The following is a 19,001-nucleotide window of genomic DNA, read 5'->3' as shown; positions in this document are numbered from 1 at the left end:
AGGAAGTGAGGGGAAATCCCAGCAAATTAAGGGAATTCTTTGGGGACTGCCAGGTCACCAGAACTTGTGTCCCCATTCCTCTCTATTACTTTTCTGGGGACAACCCAAAATTTGGGATTTTCTTTCACTTTTGTTGATAATGGTAAACAGGACAAATGGAGTGGGTGACTCTCCTTAATGGGGGCACAGACTGCAATACAAACTGACAAGCATTCTAATCCCTCTCCAAGTTCTGCCTTATACTTTAAGACTTAAGCTGTGAAGGTCAGATGCAGACCGGCATGGAGCCCACTCACGCTCCTATAGCAGATGTTAGTCTGAAAAGGAGGGTCGCACATCGCTGGTATCATCCACAAGAAACTACTAGAGACTGCTCAGACAGGAAATGGTTCTGCCATGATGTTCTGTCTGAGCAGTCTCCAATAAAGTTTCTTGTGGATGATACCAGCGGTGTGCGACCCTCTTTTTCAACTGGCATAGAATTGTAGTATTCTCATGTAGCGATGTGGACTGTCAGCAGAAAGCACCATACCTTTCAGTGTTTCTAGACATCGCTTGTCCCTTTGGTAATCGGTGACCACATATCTGTGCGTCCAACAAAGTGAATTATGAGATGTGTAGTTCTCCTTCAGACTGATACTATGCAACCATGTACCCTAAGACTACACATCCCTGGGATCTTCACGGTGATATGAAGTTCGCTGGGAGGGACCATAAAAAGAGCGAGAAGCCCTTGCGGAACTTTCTTCCTCCTGGGCCTGACGCAAGACGGACCTCTCTGTGTAACAGGGAGACAGAGCTCACGGCCTACCGCGCTGAGTTTTACTTCCACCCCGAGGCCTAGGGGGCCTAGCTCTGTTATCCGCTGTCCGAGTGCTGCTACACATGTTCCTGTCCAGAAGACCTCGGATCGATTTGGTCGTTGGTGAGAGGGCAAATTGCTCGACCTTTAACTATTCATTGTCACTATTACTGAACACTGCACAGACATCTTTACCCCAAGAACACTTTACTGCATTACTTGAACACTGTGCTCAGACGCCTTAGATCCTCAGCACTAGGAACCTACTGCTTTATCTACAACCAACGGATTACAGTTTACGAGCTCCAACCAGCTAGCGAAGAACATTAGATCTGCAACGTGGAACTCTTTTTACATCCCTCACAGGAAAGTATATATATAAATATGTATACCTTCAGTAGGCCTACTAGGATAGCATAGGCTGGCTAGATAACTACTTATGTGGCTACTTTGAGAAAGATGTAAACTAAAACATCAGCTAGGAGGTGACTACGGATCTAAATATAGTGTACATATATGTATATAATAATGTTCGTTGCTGAACCATTGTTTGTGTTCTTGGGAGGAATTTGTTTGCTGAGTTGTTATCCTGGCTCAGCAGATTTATTACCTCTTCTTTGTGAAATAATTTCCTCTATTTGGTACAAGTAAAATGTTTCAGAACCTAATATTACTGAGTTGTTTGAAGACAAAGACAAGCCTCTCTGCAGCTGCAAGGAAAAGCGAAGAGGCGTTCTGTCGTCCTCTCTGCTACCAAATGCTAAAATAGGGGGTGACATAGCTGCAGCAGAGGTGCGAGGTCCACATGAAATGGACTGGCGGGCTGGGTTTGGCCTGTGAGCGTGGTGCTTGTGTTCGACACTTGCCATAGAGAATGGTGCTGCCCTTACATAGTTCTGCCTTCTGATGCATTTAGATTAAGCTCACCACCAGAGGATGAAGAGGACCTGTGACGTCACCACACTAAAGACATTTGGAAAAAGACATGCACACTTTTTTATATCTATAATTGGTCCTCTAGTGGTGAGCGTAAACTGGATACGTGGCTGGCTACCCCACAGTTTGGGGTTAACTTCTTGCCTTGAAATGTATCTGAACAAACTTAGTACATTCACGTTGGCCCTGCATTCTGTACAAAACGTCTTGAGTATGTTGCAGTTCAATATATATTATTTAAGTTTCCGTTGACATTGAGTAAATAATTGGTAGCATTCTAGTTATAGCCACTCAAACTGTAAAGGTGACAACGTCTATCATTCAGAACACAGAGAGAACAATGTAATAGATTTTCCTGTTATTTGTGCGAGGGATGAAAGGAGAAGCATTTAATTTTCTCCCTCTGGCACTGATATCATTCTGGCCCTCCAGAGCTCTACGAGCAACATCCTTTGTGGTTGACTGTGCCTGGGGAAACTCATGTAACCCCCACCGGGTACATCTATTTTTAATATTGTATATTTTTAATTCAAAAATCTTCTAAGATGTGATATTGTGGCTTAAGGATAGCAAAAACGCCAATCTCAACCACATGCTTTATTAACCACTTCCAGCCCAAGGATGTCATATTGTCAGGGCTGTCTGGGCTCAGCCGTTCCTTCTCAGAGCAGGCCGCTCAGCTGTCGGTTAATTGCCAGCTCTAATCTTTCCACAGTGACTCACCTGGTGATGATATCCTGCTCGTCAGTCTTGCTGGCTACTTAAGCTGCTCAGTTCACATCCTCTCTGCCTTCGCCTTGGTCAACATATCAAGAGACTCTCTCCTGTGTTCCTGTTAAGACTTGCTTGGCTGATGTCCCTTCTGGTTACTGATCCTGCTTGCTGTTCCACTACGCTGATTCTCTGTTTTTCTGATTTCCTGGCCTGTTCTGAAGTACACTGATACCTGGCTCCCTGACGTCATGACTTGTCTGACTATCCTTTCCGGTTACCGAACTCTGGCTATGTTTGGACCACGTTTGCTCTGTTTACGTTTTACCATTATTATTATTAAACAGTGTGATTTTTACTGCACTTCTGATTCTTGGTTCCTGACGCATATGACTTCCTGGACTTTGAGTGGGGATATCTAAATGATACCGCCGGACATTGATCATAGAGATTTTCGGTGACCAGATGGTCCCTAGTCATCTTTATGACCCTTGGAGGCCCGGGTGCAACATTATTATGTCATGTCAGGGCTAGCGGAAGTAAACCATGTCGGGGACGCAGCTGGAAAGGCTGAGACAGTTTTTTTTTTTTCCAGCCTGAAGGAGAGATCTTATTGATCCCAGATATCTTCATAAAGAGGACCTGTCACACACTATTTTTATTACAAGGGATGTTTACATTCTCCTCTCTCGCGCCCTCCCTCTCGTTCTCGCTTACTCTCGTTCTCTCTCTCATTCTCTCTCTCTCTCGTTCTCTCTCCATCTCCCTCTCTCGTTTTCTCTCTCTCTCTCGTTCGATCTCTCTCGTTCTTTCTCTTGTTCTCGTTCGCTCTCTCTTGTTCGATCTCTCTCGATCTGTCGACCTCTCTCTCTCTCTGTGTCGATCTCTCTCTCTCTGTGTCGATCTCTCTCTCTCTGTGTCGATCTCTCTCTCTCTCTGTGTCGATCTCTCTCTCTTTCTGTGTCGATCTCTCTCTCTCTCTGTCGATCTCTCTCTCTCTCTGTGTCGATCTCTCTCTCTCTCTGTCGATCTCTCTCTCTCTCTGTGTCGATCTCTCTCTCTGTTGATCTCTCTCTCTCTCTCTCTGTCGATCTCTCTCTCTCTCTGTCGATCTCTCTCTCTCTGTGTCGGGCTCTCTCTCTCTCTGTGTCGATCTCTCTCTCTGTGTCGATCTCTCTCTCTGTGTCGATCTCTCTCTCTCTCTGTGTCGATCTCTCTCTCTCTCTGTGTCGATCTCTCTCTCTGTGTCGATCTCTCTCTCTCTCTGTGTCGATCTCTCTCTCTCTCTGTGTCGATCTCTCTCTCTCTCTCTCTGTCGATCTCTCTCTCTCTCTCTGTGTCGATCTCTCTCTCTCTCTCTGTGTCGATCTCTCTCTCTCTGTGTCGATCTCTCTCTCTCTCTGTGTCGATCTCTCTCTCTCTCTCTCTGTGTCGATCTCTCTCTCTCTCTCTGTGTCGATCTCTCTCTCTCTGTGTCGATCTCTCTCTCTCTCTTTCTGTGTCGATCTCTCTCTCTCTCTCTTTCTGTGTCTCTCTCTCTCTCTCTCTTTCTGTGTCTCTCTCTCTCTCTCTCTGTCGATCTCTCTCTGTCGATCTCTCTCTGTCGATCTCTCTCTCTGTCGATCTCTCTCTCTGACGATCTCTCTCTCTGACGATCTCTCTCTCTGTCGATCTCTCTCTCTCTGTCGATCTCTTTCGATCTCTCTCTCGATCTCTCTCTCTCTCGATCCCTCTCGATCTCCCGATCTCTCTCGATCTCTCTCTCTCTCGATCTCTCGATCTCTCTCTCGATCTCTCTCTCGATCTCTCTCGATCTCTCTCTCGATCTCTCTCTCTCTCTCTCGATCCCTCTCTCTCGATCCCTCTCTCTCGATCCCTCTCTCTCGATCCCTCTCTCTTGATCGTCCTCTCTCTCGATCGTCCTCTCTCTTGATCGTTCTCTCTCCCTCGTTCTCGCTCCCTCGTTCTCTCTCTCTCTCTCATTCTCCCTCTCTAATTCTCTCTCTCTCTCTCTCGTTTTCTCTCTCTCGTTCTCTCTCGTTCTCTCTCGTTCTCTCTCTCTCTCTCGTTCTCTCTCTCGCTCGTTCTCTCTCTCGCTCGTTCTCTCTCTCGCTCGCTCGTTCTCTCTCTCTCTCTCGTTCTCTCTCTCGCTCGCTCGTTCTCTCTCGCTCGTTCTCTCTCTCTCGCTCGTTCTCTCTCTCTCGCTCGTTCTTTCTCTCGTTCTTTCTCTCGTTCTCTCTCTCGTTCTCGTTCTCTCTCTCGTTCTCTCTCTCGTTCTCTCTCTCTCTCGTTCTCTCTCTCTCGTTCTCTCTCTCTCTCTCGTTCTCTCTCTCTCTCGTTCTCTCTCTCTCTCGTTCTCTCTCTCTCTCTCGTTCTCTCTCTCTCGTTCTCTCTCTCTCGTTCTCTCTCTCTCGTTCTCTCTCTCTCGTTCTCTCTCTCTCGTTCTCTCTCTCTCGTTCTCTCTCTCTCGTTCTCTCTCTCCCGTTCTCTCTCTCCCGTTCTCTCTCTCCCGTTCTCTCTCTGTCGTTCTCTCTCTCCCGTTCTCTCTCTCCCGTTCTCTCTCTCTCGTTCTCTCTCTCTCGTTCTCTCTCTCTCGTTCTCTCTCTCTCGTTCTCTCTCTCTCGTTCTCTCTCTCTCGTTCTCTCTCTCTCGTTCTCTTGTGTTCTCTCTCTCTCGTTCTCTCTCTCTTGTGTTCTCTCTCGTTCTTTTTTTCATTATTTCAGTTGACAAACGAGTAAAAAAATGTGGTATTTCTATTGTATTTTCTGTCTATTTTTCATGTGGTCCATTTAAAGTAAGTCATAAATGAGCAAAAATATTTAATTGCAAAGAAAATGTAATGGAAGAATCCATATGTTTCGATTTTTCTTAGTTTCTGAGTAAATCTAGAACATATTGTGGAATTGATTGTATTGATACGTATGGGTGCCGTTAGGGCTAGTGACAACAGATACAGATGCCGTTTATATGCGCATAAAGCCAAGCTGGTAAGCCACAGGGGACCTGTACTGGCAGTTTCTAGCAATTGCTCTTCGCCTTCCCTGAAAGCCGATTTAGATGCTATTTGTTTGGTAAGAGACATAAGGGGCAGTAATTCCTGGAACGATGCTTGTAGTCTGGCAGACGGGTGTCCTGTGTCACACACAGCTCTGGAATGTGAATGCAGCTTGGGACATGCCCTGTCCTCTGGCTCCAGCGCCCGTCCAGCAGCAGGGCCGTATTACTCATTTACTTCTATTAATGCTAATGGCTGCTTTGCCTGTGGCAGCTGAGGGGGCCTGCTCTCCGCTTCCCGCATATGTTTTATTTATGCTAAAGGGTCATTTTTCTCTATCCTCTGGTGCCTCTTCTAATATGGATTAGACAATGGCAGACCTTTACACATTGCGCATCATGCATTATTTATAGAGAGACATCCACGATTTTTTGTTATAAAACCTTTTCTAGAGCATTTGTATAACTGTTCCTGTTCTTACATTTTTATGATAAATAGTTTAGAAATCTGCCTTAGAGTTGCTGCTTATTACTGGCTTTAAAGAGGACCTGTGCTTGAAAAAGCTTTTAACTCCCAGGCTTAAAGAAGAACAGCCAAAGCTCATTCTGCACTCCTGTGACCCTTTTTTCAGCTGACAGTGGGCTGCAGCTCGATGTCACAGAGCGGTCCAGGCTCGGGCAAGATCACGACCATATGGTCGGGATGCACTCACATGCCTGGACTGGCACCCGGCTCAGCCTCTCGGCGAGTCGCTAAGAGCCTGAGATGGCCGCTCCTACCCCCTCCACAGCCCAGCACTCCATTGAGCGAGGGTGGTGGGCAGAGCAGAGAGCGGTGACTGACAGTCACCGCTCTCTGCTCAGGGAGCTGTGAGAACCGAGCAATTGGCAGTGTTTGATTGCTTTGTTCTCATTGTTATTGCCAGCGGAGGACAGAAGCACCATCGTATGATGGGGGGGGGGGGGGGGGAGAATAATCCAGTGCTTCTCTTTTAACCACTTCAATACCGGGCACTTTCTCCCCTTCCTGCCCACAGTGCCCAGGAGAATTTTCAGCTTTCAGCGTTGTTGCACTTTAAATGATAATTGTGCGGTCATGCAACACTGTACCCAAACTACAATTTTATCATTTTCTTCCCACAAATAGAGCTTTCTTTTGGTGGTATTTGTATTTGATCACCTCTGGGGTTTTTATTTTATGCTAAACAAACTAAAAAAGACCAACATTTTTGAAAAAAAAAACAAAAAAAAACAATGGGCACTGATAGATGGCACTGGATAGGCAGCACTGATGAGGAGCTACTAACAGGCATTACTGAGTGGCATCTGAAGGACACTGACAGGCAATACTGATGGGGCACTGATTGGCACTTTTATGGGCACTTATTGGTCACCGATCGGCTCTCCCTATCAGCGCGAACCGAGAAAAGCAGTTTACCGTGATGATCAGCTGTGATTGGTCACAGCTGATCATGTGGTAAGAAGCTTCCGTCAGAGGCTCCATACCACGGTCACCGATGCAGTGTGTCAGATCCCCAATCACTGCACTGGGTGCGCCCCCACACCGGTGTTGCTATCCTGATCACGTCATAGGATAACAGATAAGATCAGATAAAATAAAAAATTAAAAAAACCTTTTGCCTTTACAACCCCTTTAATGCTTTCCCTGCATTAAGGTAAAAAAATGTTTAGGTAATAATATCACCCCCTCACCCCTCTTACCCCTCCTATACTTGCCTGAGCCCTCACTCAATCCAGTGCTGTGCTTATTTTGTAGCAGCTCCCCATACTCTTGCAGGCTTTGCTGAGGCAGTAGGGGCCATCGGCTCCTGCTGCTGTCAGATCCAGTGACGAGGGGGCAGGGCCGATCTGTGCTGTTTGCATCTATGGATTCAGGCAGCATGGCTCGGAATTGAGCCCGTAGGTGCGCCACCATAGGAAGCGGCTTCCTATGGTGGCACACAATGAAGAGGGTGGGCCGTGAGTGCTGGCAGGAGGCCCCCAAAAGAGGAGGATTGGGGCCATTCTGTTTAATTCTATTCCACAATTCCACAGAGCAGGTAAGTATAACATGTTTGTTATTAAATTAAATAAATAAACTTAAAATAAAAATAAACAATTTAAATATCAGAAATTGTTAGCTTTGTTAAAGCTCCTTTGAAGTAATTAATATAGATATACATCTAAATAGACCTTGTATTAAAGCCGATTTAAACTCTCAGCCAACATTAACTTTTTTTTTTTTTTGTATGTTTATTTAAGATAAAAGAACAGGCCAGCATGTAGACATGCATACCATATTTCAGAACAATAAAGGAGAAGTGTGGGATAGCAACTGGCTATGGTTCCCAACAGTGTGTTGGGGGGGCTGAGCCTGCTCTCAGTCAGGCATTTGGGTGGATCCCGACCTTGAAGTCCTGGATCCCTGCAGAGCCTGGACCAGCTCTGTGACATCAGCCGACAGTGGGCTTTAGCCATACTTTTCTTTTAACTATTTTTAATCTTTTGACTGCTGTCAACAGTAAATAGATAGGGACGTACAATATATTACCCAAAAAATTGGGACACCTGCCTTTACACACACATCAACTTTAATGGCACCTCAGTCTTAGTCCGTAGGGTTCAATCAAGTTGGCCCACCCTTTGCAGCTATAACAGCTTCAACTCTTCTGGGAAGGCTGTCCACAAGGTTTAGGAGTGTGTCTATGGGAATGTTTGACCATTCTTCCAGAAGCGCATTTGTGAGGTCAGGCACTGATGTGGATAAGAAGGCCTGGCTTGCAGTCTCCACTTTAATTCATCCTAAAGGTGTTCTATCGGGTTGAAAACAGGCCAGTCAAGTTCTTCCACCCCAAACTCGCTCATCCATGTCTTTATGGACCTTGATTTTTGCATGTAAAACGTGATAACGCATATTAACAAAATACACAAGTGGGAACAGAACCTAACTTCAATTTCCTGTTTAAGCTTTAAAACAATAGCTGATTCTGAGAGGGCCAGCACTGGGTTATGTGTTTTTTTTCTTTTTTCCAGTTCAAGCAGAAGGCGACTTTACTGGTAAGGCAGAATGGCAACATTGCTATATACTGTGTATACTATATAAATAGATATGTAGGTAAAAAAAGATTCCTTGAGAGACGTTTCCTGGAGAGCTGAAAGGAATATATCCCAGCCAAAATTAGACACCACCAGAAAAATCCAGAGATGCATGTGAACGAATACTGATTGGTCAACCCTTGGAGCGCTGGTATTTATGATGTAGTTAATTATCTCTGTGACTATCTATCCCAGTTGTCATGAAAACTCTCTTGTTTTATAGCCCATTAGATGCCATAGTCCCTTAAAAGAATCTAATTAGTATTGCATATATTAGGTTTGATTGTAGCCGTATTAGTGCAATTGTGACAGAGAAAATTGAGTACTGTCCGTGATACTTTTTTTATTTGCACTAACATATAATTTTTCAGGACAAGCTTTCGGGGTATGTCCCCTTCTTCAAGGTCCAAGCAGTACCTTGGACCTTGAAGAAGGGGACATACCCGGAAAGCTTGTCCTGAAAAATTATATGTTAGTGCAAATAAAAAAAGTATCACGGACAGTACTCAATTTTCTCTGCATATATTAGGGAAAGGTTAAAACCTATTTTATGTAGTAAGGAGAACAAAGGTTTTGACTGGAGTTGCACTTATTGTGGTTTGCTGTAGAATGGCTGAGCAAAGATGGCTGTCTCATGTAGGCACAGTCCTGGTAAGGAAAAGTTTTTATTTTCCTAAGGTGGTTGAAGAAGGCCGCCAAGAAGCTCTGAAAGCTGGTAAAAGAACTGATTGTGGTGGGGGGGTGTGTGTATCTTACTGAGCCACCAGGGAAGACACCCCTGATCGTAGGTGTTCTTTATGTAAGTCCTAAAACCTTGAAGTGACATTAAAAAGGGTTTAGAAACTCTAGTTAGTTAAAAAAACCAAAAAAAGTATATAAGGATTATGTTTTACATATGCGGCTAAATTGCTGTGCCTATGAAAAGTCCAAGTTGGAATTGATTTTCAGTGACGCTTGACAGGTGGTGAAGAGGCGATATAAAAATACACCTAGGTAATTTGCCAATCTCCTAGAACAGTGTTCTCCAAACTGTGGCTTGCGGGCTGAATATGGCCTTATCCTTGTCTTTATCCTGTCCTGTTACTCCTTATGATATGAGCTGCTATTGCTCCCACTGACATGAGGCACTTTTCCTTCCGCTGACACCAACAGTGGGGCACTATATATATATATATATATATATATATATATATATATATATATATATTTTTTTTTTTTAATATAAAATTTTATTGATTTAGTGCACAGGGAAATACAACACTAGCATAGATCGGTCACAGTTTCACTTAAACTTATTGTTGTTATGCTTGTGCAATCAATGCGTCCATAGAGTGGGATATTACAGACACAGTCAATAGTTTCATTGGGTGACAAACTGTGCCAGGTTGTTACACTAATAAATTCTGAGCTGCCTGGTCCCTGTATCTATGTATAACAGTGGGGCACTATTAAGCCCGTGAACACCATCTATAAGGCATTGTTGCTCTCTGACACCAACGATGGGGAATCATTCTTTCCACTAACACCAAAGATGGGATATAATTGCTCCCACTGATATAAATGATTGGGCAACAATACTCCCATACCAATGATGGTCCACCAATCCCAATGGTGGGCCACCAATCCTACAGTCCACAGGCACTTTTTTATATTCTTTATTTACTTTGCTCCCAAATTAACCACCAAGCTTGGGACATTGCTTACTCCCACTGATGCTGGGTCATTATCTGCTCCCACTGGCCACAGTCTGGCCCCTTAAAGTCTGATGGTCCGTAAATTGGCCCTTTGTTTAGGAAATTTGGAGAACTCTGTCCTAGAGATGGATGCTCTGGAGTACTACTGCGTCCTTCATGCCAGCTTCTTAGTTGTGGCTCTCTGTGGGCTAGAGCTTCTTGTTGGTTGCCTTGGCTTAGCTTTAAATGGGCACTTTTTTTTTTTTTGCATTCTTTATTTTTTAAGCAGAAATGTGTACATTGTATATAATGCAATGTTTTCTCAGACATTAAATGAATGGGAGACTGTTATAAAAGAATAATGGGGCTGCCGTTACTGAACTCTCCTTTGAGAATGCTAGTTCCCTGGCTTTCATTCCTATACTTTGACATGACCAAGTATAGAGATTACCCTTTTCTGACACTCATTTACATCATTCCTGTTCTGGGACTGAAACATTCTAATGTTTAACATAGCCTGGGATCTAGTATTTTCAGAAGGGGGCCTTTCTAGGTTTGAATGGTGCCTCAAGGTTCACTTGATAGCAGTGATTTTGAAGTTGACTTTTGATCCCTTAACTTTGTGGTTTGCTCTTTGCCTTTTGCAAAGGGGGACTGTAGTGCAGCCATTCTCAAACTTTTTACTCCAGAGGAACCACTAAAATAATTTTCAAGTCTTGGGGAACCCATGCTATAACCACTTCGTTGCAATGCCAAAAATGCCCCTTAAATTGATTGTCAGAAGGAAGCATTCAACCCTTATAACGGTGGTCAGAATACCTTCCTTACAGTCAGAAAAGATAATTGGTGTTATACTGCTGGCTTTGCCAAGTGGTGATCGTCCTGAAAAACGTTGCTTGTACCCTCGTATGGGAGGTTAATCAGCCACAGCCAAAGGAAGCTGTACCAACCTCTAGAGGAACTCAAAGTGAGAGACTGCTGTAGTGTGTTTAAAGAGATAAGTTTACCTTTCTGAACATGTTACACCCGTATTTAGGGTGTAACATGTTCAGCAACCTCCTCCTTCACCACTGATTTCCCCGGCGACAGTGCCGTGCAGGGCTCTGCCCACATACCAGGGTGAACGAATAAACTACAAGTACTGTAATCCATTGCAGCACACTGTTTGTAGTTCTCAATGAACTGTGAGGGCACTGATGAGCGCTCCTGTAGTTCATTGAGTTTTCCTGCTCTCCAGTAACTGTCTACCTGGATGTGAGGTACAAGCAAACCTCTTTTTTGAGAGCCTGGCATTGCACCCACAATCTGTTGATCATGGGTGCAATGCTCTGCAGGCTCCTAAGAAAAAATAATAAATTCATGTTTTTTTTTTGTATCTTACCCACCAAAAAAGTGCTATTATTTATTATTAATATTATTATTATTATATATATATATAACTTTTTTTAATATAAACTCATCCTTTTAAATTAATACACAACAAACATTTATTGTTTGGAAAAATTACTTATAGCCCGCACAGTGTGTGCTAAATAAGCGTGCATGGTAGTTTCCCTTTAAATCCTTTCTGGTTAACTGGGGAAATTCACTCCTATTCCCGTTACACACCTCGGTTCCTTTTGTGTTGCCCTTAAATGATTCACATTAATCAGATGCAGTAAATTGCACAAATTGGATTGATTGGTTTTCATTTAAGACCCTGTTGGTTTTATTTATATATAGATTTTATTTAGCACCAGAGCAAATGCGTAACATGTGTTTGAGCAGATCTTCGAATTAACATATTGTTTTTCATGTGGGAATGGAAAAAAATGCACGATTTATATTAACATCTAATTTTTGTTTCTTTTCCTCTGTAGGTGTATGATCGCTGATGAGGCAAGTAGTGCAATTCTTTCTTCTCTGCTGGAAGCTCAGTAATATTTTAATAAGTTTTTACATATTATTAAGAATTTACATTACATTGTCTTTGTCCCTTTTCATTTATTCATCATTCAAACTCCTAATTGAAATTCATTTTGTGGATAATTGTATTTTCTTTAAGTTTGGCTTCTGAGAGTTTTTTTTTTTTTTCTTTTTAGTTGGTATGGCTGGTTATCAGGCTCTAGACAGAACTTTTAATTTTTGGTTTTGGGTAAGCTGGCCAGCAGCCCCAATCGGTTTGACAAAAGTCAATTGTTCGATTGACTTTTGTCATAGGAGTCTGCTGGAAAATTTTAAGCCTAATGCCGCGTACACACGGTCAGACTTTACGGCAGACTTTGCCCGGCGGACTTTTCGACGTACTTTACAACGGACTTTCTGAATGAACGGACTTGCCTACACACAATCCACCAAAGTCCGTCGAATTCGTACGTGATGACGTACGACCGGACTAAAACAAGGAAGTTCATAGCCAGTAGCCAATAGCTGCCCTAGCGTGGCTTTTTGTCCGTCGAACTAGCATACAGACGAGCAGACTTTTCGACCGGACTCGATTTCGACGGATTGATTTAAAACATGTTTCAAATCTAAGTCCGTTCAACTTTTGAGCAAACAAAGTCCGCTGGAGCCCACACACAATCGAATTGTCCGACGAAATCCAGTACGCCGGACCAAGTCTGCCGTAAAGTCCGCTCGTGTGTACGCGGCATAACAGTTTGGGCTGGCTGTCTAAAATAAAATTGCCGCAGTGGGATATTCATTTATTAGTCTTGTATAATACCAGTGTAAGGCCAGCTTTATGCAACAACTTTCCAGTCGTATTGGAAACCCTTCTCCATCACCCAAATACTGTACACAGTATAATTTGTATCTTTTTTTAAGTATGACTTGTACCAAAAAAATCAGAGAAATGTTGTTTTAGAAAGCTTTTTGATCTAAGAAGTTCTCTTTTGTTCATTGGAAGACACAGCTCTGCTGTAGATCATTACTACTGGGTAACATACCACCTGCAGGAGTAGGATGCTAGGTTGAACGTTTTCTTTTGCAATAATTTTTTATTAATTATTTTGAACAGAGTATAAAAAAGAATAGTTGTACAATTAGCCGTCTGTGTATCACTTGGAGGATCAGAATCAATGTAGTGTACATTGCAAATTACATTAAATAGTAAACCACCCAACATCTTCCGCAGAAGATTACCAATGTTCCTTAACACCCAAAATAATAGTTTAACATTCCGGACCATGAGATACCTGAAAGGAGAATAAAAATGGGAAAATAATGTAGCAAATTAATAGTTAAATTAGAAGTTCAGCCAAAAACGAACTCTAAATCTTGTCAAAGGTCTTTTCTAATTTATTAGTAGGGGGTATGGATAGGCGTAAGTACAGGAAAGATAGAGGCTTGTCTATTACCTTAGCAATAAGCAATCCTTCAACAGGGTCAGATTCTAGGGTGAGAGAGGGTGGGAACTGCTTATGAAATGTGTGGCGAAGCTGGTAGTAGCGGAACAACCTCCACATGTGTATGCATCTTTAAGATCGGGGAAGGAGCGCAGCTTGCCACCTGAAACAACATGTTTAAGATTCACTATCCCTCTTGATGCCCAAACTTGCGGGTCGGGGACTCTATTCAGATGTGGGAGATTTGGATTACCCCAAAGGGGAATATATGGGGAGAATGTCTTCAGAGAGCTATAACAGGCCCTCGCCCTGTGCCACACCGAAATAATGGTACACATCAAGTCTGTAATTCTGGGGTGGGATTTTGCTCCCCTGAACACCAGGTTACTAAGGGGGTAGTACGACTCCATGATGGCCGTCTCCAGAGTAACCGTAAAGTATTTTTAGGCTGGGAGAACCACCACCTTACTGTTACCAGGACCTCCGCCCAGAAATGAGCCTGAAAGTTAGGTAGGGACAGGCCCCCCTGGGTAAGAGGGAACTGTATCGTAATGATGGCCAACCGTGGGGTCCTCACATTCCACACGAATGATGAGATAATTCCCTGTAGTTTGATAAAAAAAAGGAAGCTGGAGGCACCAGAGGGGGAACTATGGAAGAGATAAAGGAACTTAGGTAAATATACCATAGTTACATAGTAGGTGAGGTTGAAAAAAAGACACACGTCCATCAAGTCCAACCCATGTGTGTGATTATATGTCAGTATTACATTGTATATCCCTGTATGTTGCTGTCGTTCAGGTGCTTATGTAATAGTTTCTTGAAACTATCGATGCTCCACGCTGAGACCACCGCCTGTGGAAGGGAATTCCACATCCTTGCCGCTCTTACAGTAAAGAACCCTCTACGTAGTTTAAGGTTAAACCTCTTTTCTTCTAATTTAATGAGTGGCCACAAGTCTTGTTAAACTCCCTTCTGCGAAAAAGTTTTATCCCTATTGTGGGCTCACCAGTATGGTATTTGTATATTGAAATCATATCCCCTCTCAAGCGTCTCTTCTCCAGAGAGAATAAGTTCAGTGCTCGCAACCTTTCCTCATAACTAATTACCTCCAGATCCTTTATTCGCTTTGTTGCCCTTCTTTGTACTTGCTCCATTTCCAGTAAATCCTTCCTGAGGACTGGTGCCCAGAACTGGACAGCATACTGTAGGTGCGGCCAGACCAGAGTCTTGTAGAGCGGGAGAATTATCGTTTTATCTCTGGAGTTGATCCCCTTTTTAATGCATGCCAATATTCTGTTTGCTTTGTTAGCAGCAGCTTGGCATTGCATGCCATTGCTGAGCCTATCGTCTACTAGGACCCCCAGGTCCTTTTCCATCCTAGATTCCCCCAGAGGTTCTCCCCCCAGTGTATAGATTGCATTCATGTTTTTGCCACCCAAATGCATTATTTTACATTTTTCTACATTAAACCTCATTTGCCATGTAGTTGCCCACCCCATTAATTTGTTCAGATCTTTTTGCAAGGTTTCCACATCCTGCGGATAAGTTATTGCCCTGCTTAGCTTAGTATAGTCTGCAAATACAGAGATTGAACTGTTTACCCTATCCTCTAGGTGGTTTATGAACAAATTAAGATTAGTCCCAGCACAGAACTGGGGGACCCCACTACCCACCCCTGACCATTCCGAGTGCTCCCCATTTATCACCACCCTCTGAACTCGCCCTTGTAGCCAGTTTTCAATCCATGTACTCACCCTATGGTCCATGCCAATGGACCTTGTTTTGTACAGTAAATGTTTTTGGGGAACTGTATCAAATGCTTTTGCAAAATCCAGATACTACATCTTTGGGCCTTCCTTTATCTAGATGGCAACTCACCTCCTCATAGAAGGTTAATAGATTGGTTTGGCAAGAATGATTCTTTATGAATCCATTCTTATTACTGCTAATGATACCGTTCTCATTACCACAATCTTGTATATAGTCCCTTATTATCCTCTCCAAGAGTTTACATACTATTGATGTTAGGCTAACTGGTCTGTAATTCCTAGGGATGTATTTTGGGCCCTTTTTAAATATTGGTGCTACATTGGCTTTTCTCAATCAGCTGGTACCATTCCAGTCAGTAGACTGTCAATAAAAATTAGGAACAATGGTCTGGCAATTACTTGACTGAGTTCCCTAAGTACCCTCTGGTGCAAGCCATCTGGTCCGGTGATTTAATAATGTTAAGCTTCTCAAGTCTAATTTTAATTCTGTCCTCTGTTAACCATGGAGGTGCTTCCTGTGTTGTGTCATGAGGATAAACACTGACGTTTTGGTTACTGAAGCCCCCCGATTCACTCGTGAAGACTGAGGAGAAGAATCAATTCAAAACCTTCGCCATCTCCCCATCCTTTGTAATCAGATGTCCTTCCTCACTCTTTATGGGGCCAATATGGTCTGTCCTCCCTTTTTTACTGTTTACATACTTAAAGAATTTCTTAGGATTTTTTTTGCTCTCCTCCGCTATGTGTCATTCATGTTCTATCATAGCCATCCTTATTGCACCCTTACATTTCTTGTTGCATTCTTTATAAAGTCTGAATGCTGATGATGATCCCTCAACCCTGTATTTTTTGAAGTCCTCCTCCTTTGCTTTTATATGCATTTTTACATTGGAGTTAAGCCATCCAGCACTTTTGCTCGCTCTTTTAAATTTATTACCCAATGGGATGCATTGGCTAATGCCCTTATTTAAAATTTTTTATTTATATCAGGCAAGGGGGGCCCGCATGGACCGACATACAAATAGTAAACATCAACACGTTAACAGTCATAACGTTGAGCACAAACATATAATCCAATATATAGTTAAGCCTGTTATTTCTTTCTGTTAACATCTGTCGTCTCAACGCTTTGGTAACAATTAGAATATAGGAAAAAACAAGAATATAAACCGGAAGAGGAATATTCTACGTATTCTTTAAGTATTCTTGTATTAAGTGGTGCAGTCCATCAGGCTCCCCTCCTACCATTATTACTTTAAAGTCTTAAGATTAGAAAAAGAGTAAGAGCGAGAGTAGGGGTAGAGAGGTGGGGATAGGATGTGGGGGGGGAGGGGGGGGGGGAGTGGACACGTGCCCCGCAATCACGGAGTATTTAAAGAACTCTCCGAGGCATGACCGTACTTGTGACACAGATGTGTGTCTCGTATGTTAATTTACCATGTGGTTGATTGGAGGGTTATTCAGGTCTCCATCAGGGTTTGGCCCTCGCTGGAATAAATGAACATATTCCACAACTGCCATGTCTTGGAGAATTTTTCCTGTCTGTTTTGAGCTGTGTGTATAAGGTCTTCCATTCTTTTGATTTCTTCTACTTTTTTGATCCACAAGCCTAAAGTTGGGGGTGTCTGGGATTTCCAGTGGAGCGGTATGCAGGCTTTAGCTGCGTCCAGAAGGTGGCGGAGCACAGACTTTTTATATATTTTGGTAGGTATATTGGATGCATGTAAGAGAAAAAATGCCGGGTCATTAGTAATGTTATAGTCTGTAAATTTCTGTATAATTGTCTGTATTGTATGCCAGAAGTTCGTCAGTTTAGGGCACGACCAGAATATGTGTAATAATGTCCCTTTTTCTGCTTGGCATCTCCAGCAGAGTTCAGGTGTCATTGGGAAGTATTTGTGTAAGAGTGTTGGGGTTCTATACCAATGTGTTAAAATTTTGTAATTCGTTTCTTGGATTTTGGCGCATATCGAGGATTTGTGTGTGAATCTAATAATTTGCTGTCTTTTGGTACTGTTAAAATTACAGTTTAGTGTCTTCTCCCATTTAAGTAAGCCTGGTGGTACGAAATCTGGTGTGGGAGTGTTCAGTAAGGTATATGTCAGAGAGAGTGTATGCTGTAACACCCCCGGCGTCGAGCACAGGTCCTCAAATGTGGTAGGTGGTAGGGCATTTGAGGGGGGCTGAATTGATTTGAGGAAATGGCTCAGTTGGAGGGCCCTCAGGAAATCTAGGTGGTAAAGGCCCGTAGGTGCAGCAAGTTCTGCGCTCGTCCTCCACCTCCCCCCAACGCTAAAGTGGGAGGCTTGATAAAGACCCTCTCCAGCTAGTCTCTCAAAGATTGCGTCCTGTAGGCCTGGCGCAAACAAAGGGTTTCCCAGTACTGGGTATAAGGGAGAATTTGGTGAGAACAGGGATGCACGGGGCAGAAGACGAGCACAGACCTGTATGGTGTTTCCTATTAGAGGGTGTTTCTTGATTTCAATCGGAACTGCTGAGCAGCACCAAGGGGCTCTCCGGAGTGGAACTATACTTTGTTTCTGTTCTATCTGAGTCCAAAGTTTGGTATCGGTATGACGGCACCAATCTATCAATCTTCCTAGGTGTATTGCCCGATAGTATGTGCGCACATCAGGGAGTGCTAGTCCGCCATGTTGTTTGGGGAGGATTAGTATTTTGTTAGAGAGTCGTGGTCTCTGTTTGGCCCAGACAAATGTCGTAAAGAGCGATTGTACTTTCCTGAAATAAGCCGCGGGTATCGCGACGGGTAGTGCCTGCATAAGGTAAAGGAATTTAGGTAGTATAGACATCTTTAGTATGTTGCAGCGTCCCAGCCATGAGTGCAGTCCTGTGTCCCATTGGTTTAAGAGAGCTTGGACTTTTTTTAAAAGTGGTGGGAAATTCAACTCGTATAGTTTGGACAAGGTTTGTGGTATGTGTGTACCTAGATATTTTAATGAGGTAGTAGTCCATTTCAAATTGAAGCTAGATTGGAGAAGCGAGTGTTGTGGTTTAGGAATTCCCACCCCCATAGCCTCTGATTTGGTGAAATTGATCTTCAGATTTGAGAGGGACCCATATAAGTCAAATTCCCTAAATAGGTTTGGGAGTGATATCGTTGGTTTCGTGATTGAGAACATAAGGTCGTCTGCATATGCAGACACCTTATATTGTGACTGGTTTATGGTAACTCCCGATATGTTTGGGTTTAGCCTTATGTGGCACAGAAAGGGTTCGAGAGAGAGTGCAAAAAGAAGGGGCGATAGAGGGCACCCTTGCCTCGTCCCGTTGGTGATTGGAAACTCGTCTGAGATCACGCCATTCGCCCTGACCCTGGCCGTCGGTGTGGTGTAGATCGCTTTTATCCAGCGCATCATGTTATCGCCTATTCCCGCGTGTCGGAGTGTTTCAAACATGAAGGACCAATTTACACGGTCGAACGCCTTTTCGGCATCGGTGCTTATAAATATACTCGGTATTTTGGTGAGGTTAGCTGCGTGTAGTAGGTTTAAGACTTTGATGGTATTGTCCCTCGCCTCTCTACCCGGAACGAAGCCCACTTGATCTAAGTGTATTAAGTGGGGAAGGTGTTGTTGTAGTCTGGTCGCTATTATTTTTGTAAATAGTTTGAGGTCAGTATTAAGTAGGGAGATTGGGCGGTAGCTCCCACATTGGGTCGGATCTTTCCCTT

General features: G+C 43.3%; 1 protein-coding gene across 3 annotated transcripts in view; it reads left to right on the top strand.

Annotated features, from left to right (window-relative positions):
- Positions 1–19,001, top strand: part of ZRANB3 (zinc finger RANBP2-type containing 3) — a 471,114-nt gene that overhangs the window by 95,670 nt on the left and 356,443 nt on the right. For 2 of the 3 annotated variants that reach the window (XM_073634288.1, XM_073634290.1), the window contains exons 3-4: positions 8,477–8,500; positions 12,072–12,090. In XM_073634288.1, the coding sequence (XP_073490389.1) occupies positions 8,477–8,500; positions 12,072–12,090 (43 nt within the window). The remainder of the gene's footprint in view (positions 1–8,476; positions 8,501–12,071; positions 12,091–19,001) is intronic. The other variant, XM_073634289.1, reaches the window with a different exon arrangement.

Source organism: Aquarana catesbeiana, linkage group LG06, assembly GCF_042186555.1.
Source record: "Aquarana catesbeiana isolate 2022-GZ linkage group LG06, ASM4218655v1, whole genome shotgun sequence".
Lineage (NCBI taxonomy): Eukaryota > Metazoa > Chordata > Amphibia > Anura > Ranidae > Aquarana > Aquarana catesbeiana.
This window is presented reverse-complemented; position numbering and strand designations above follow the sequence as displayed.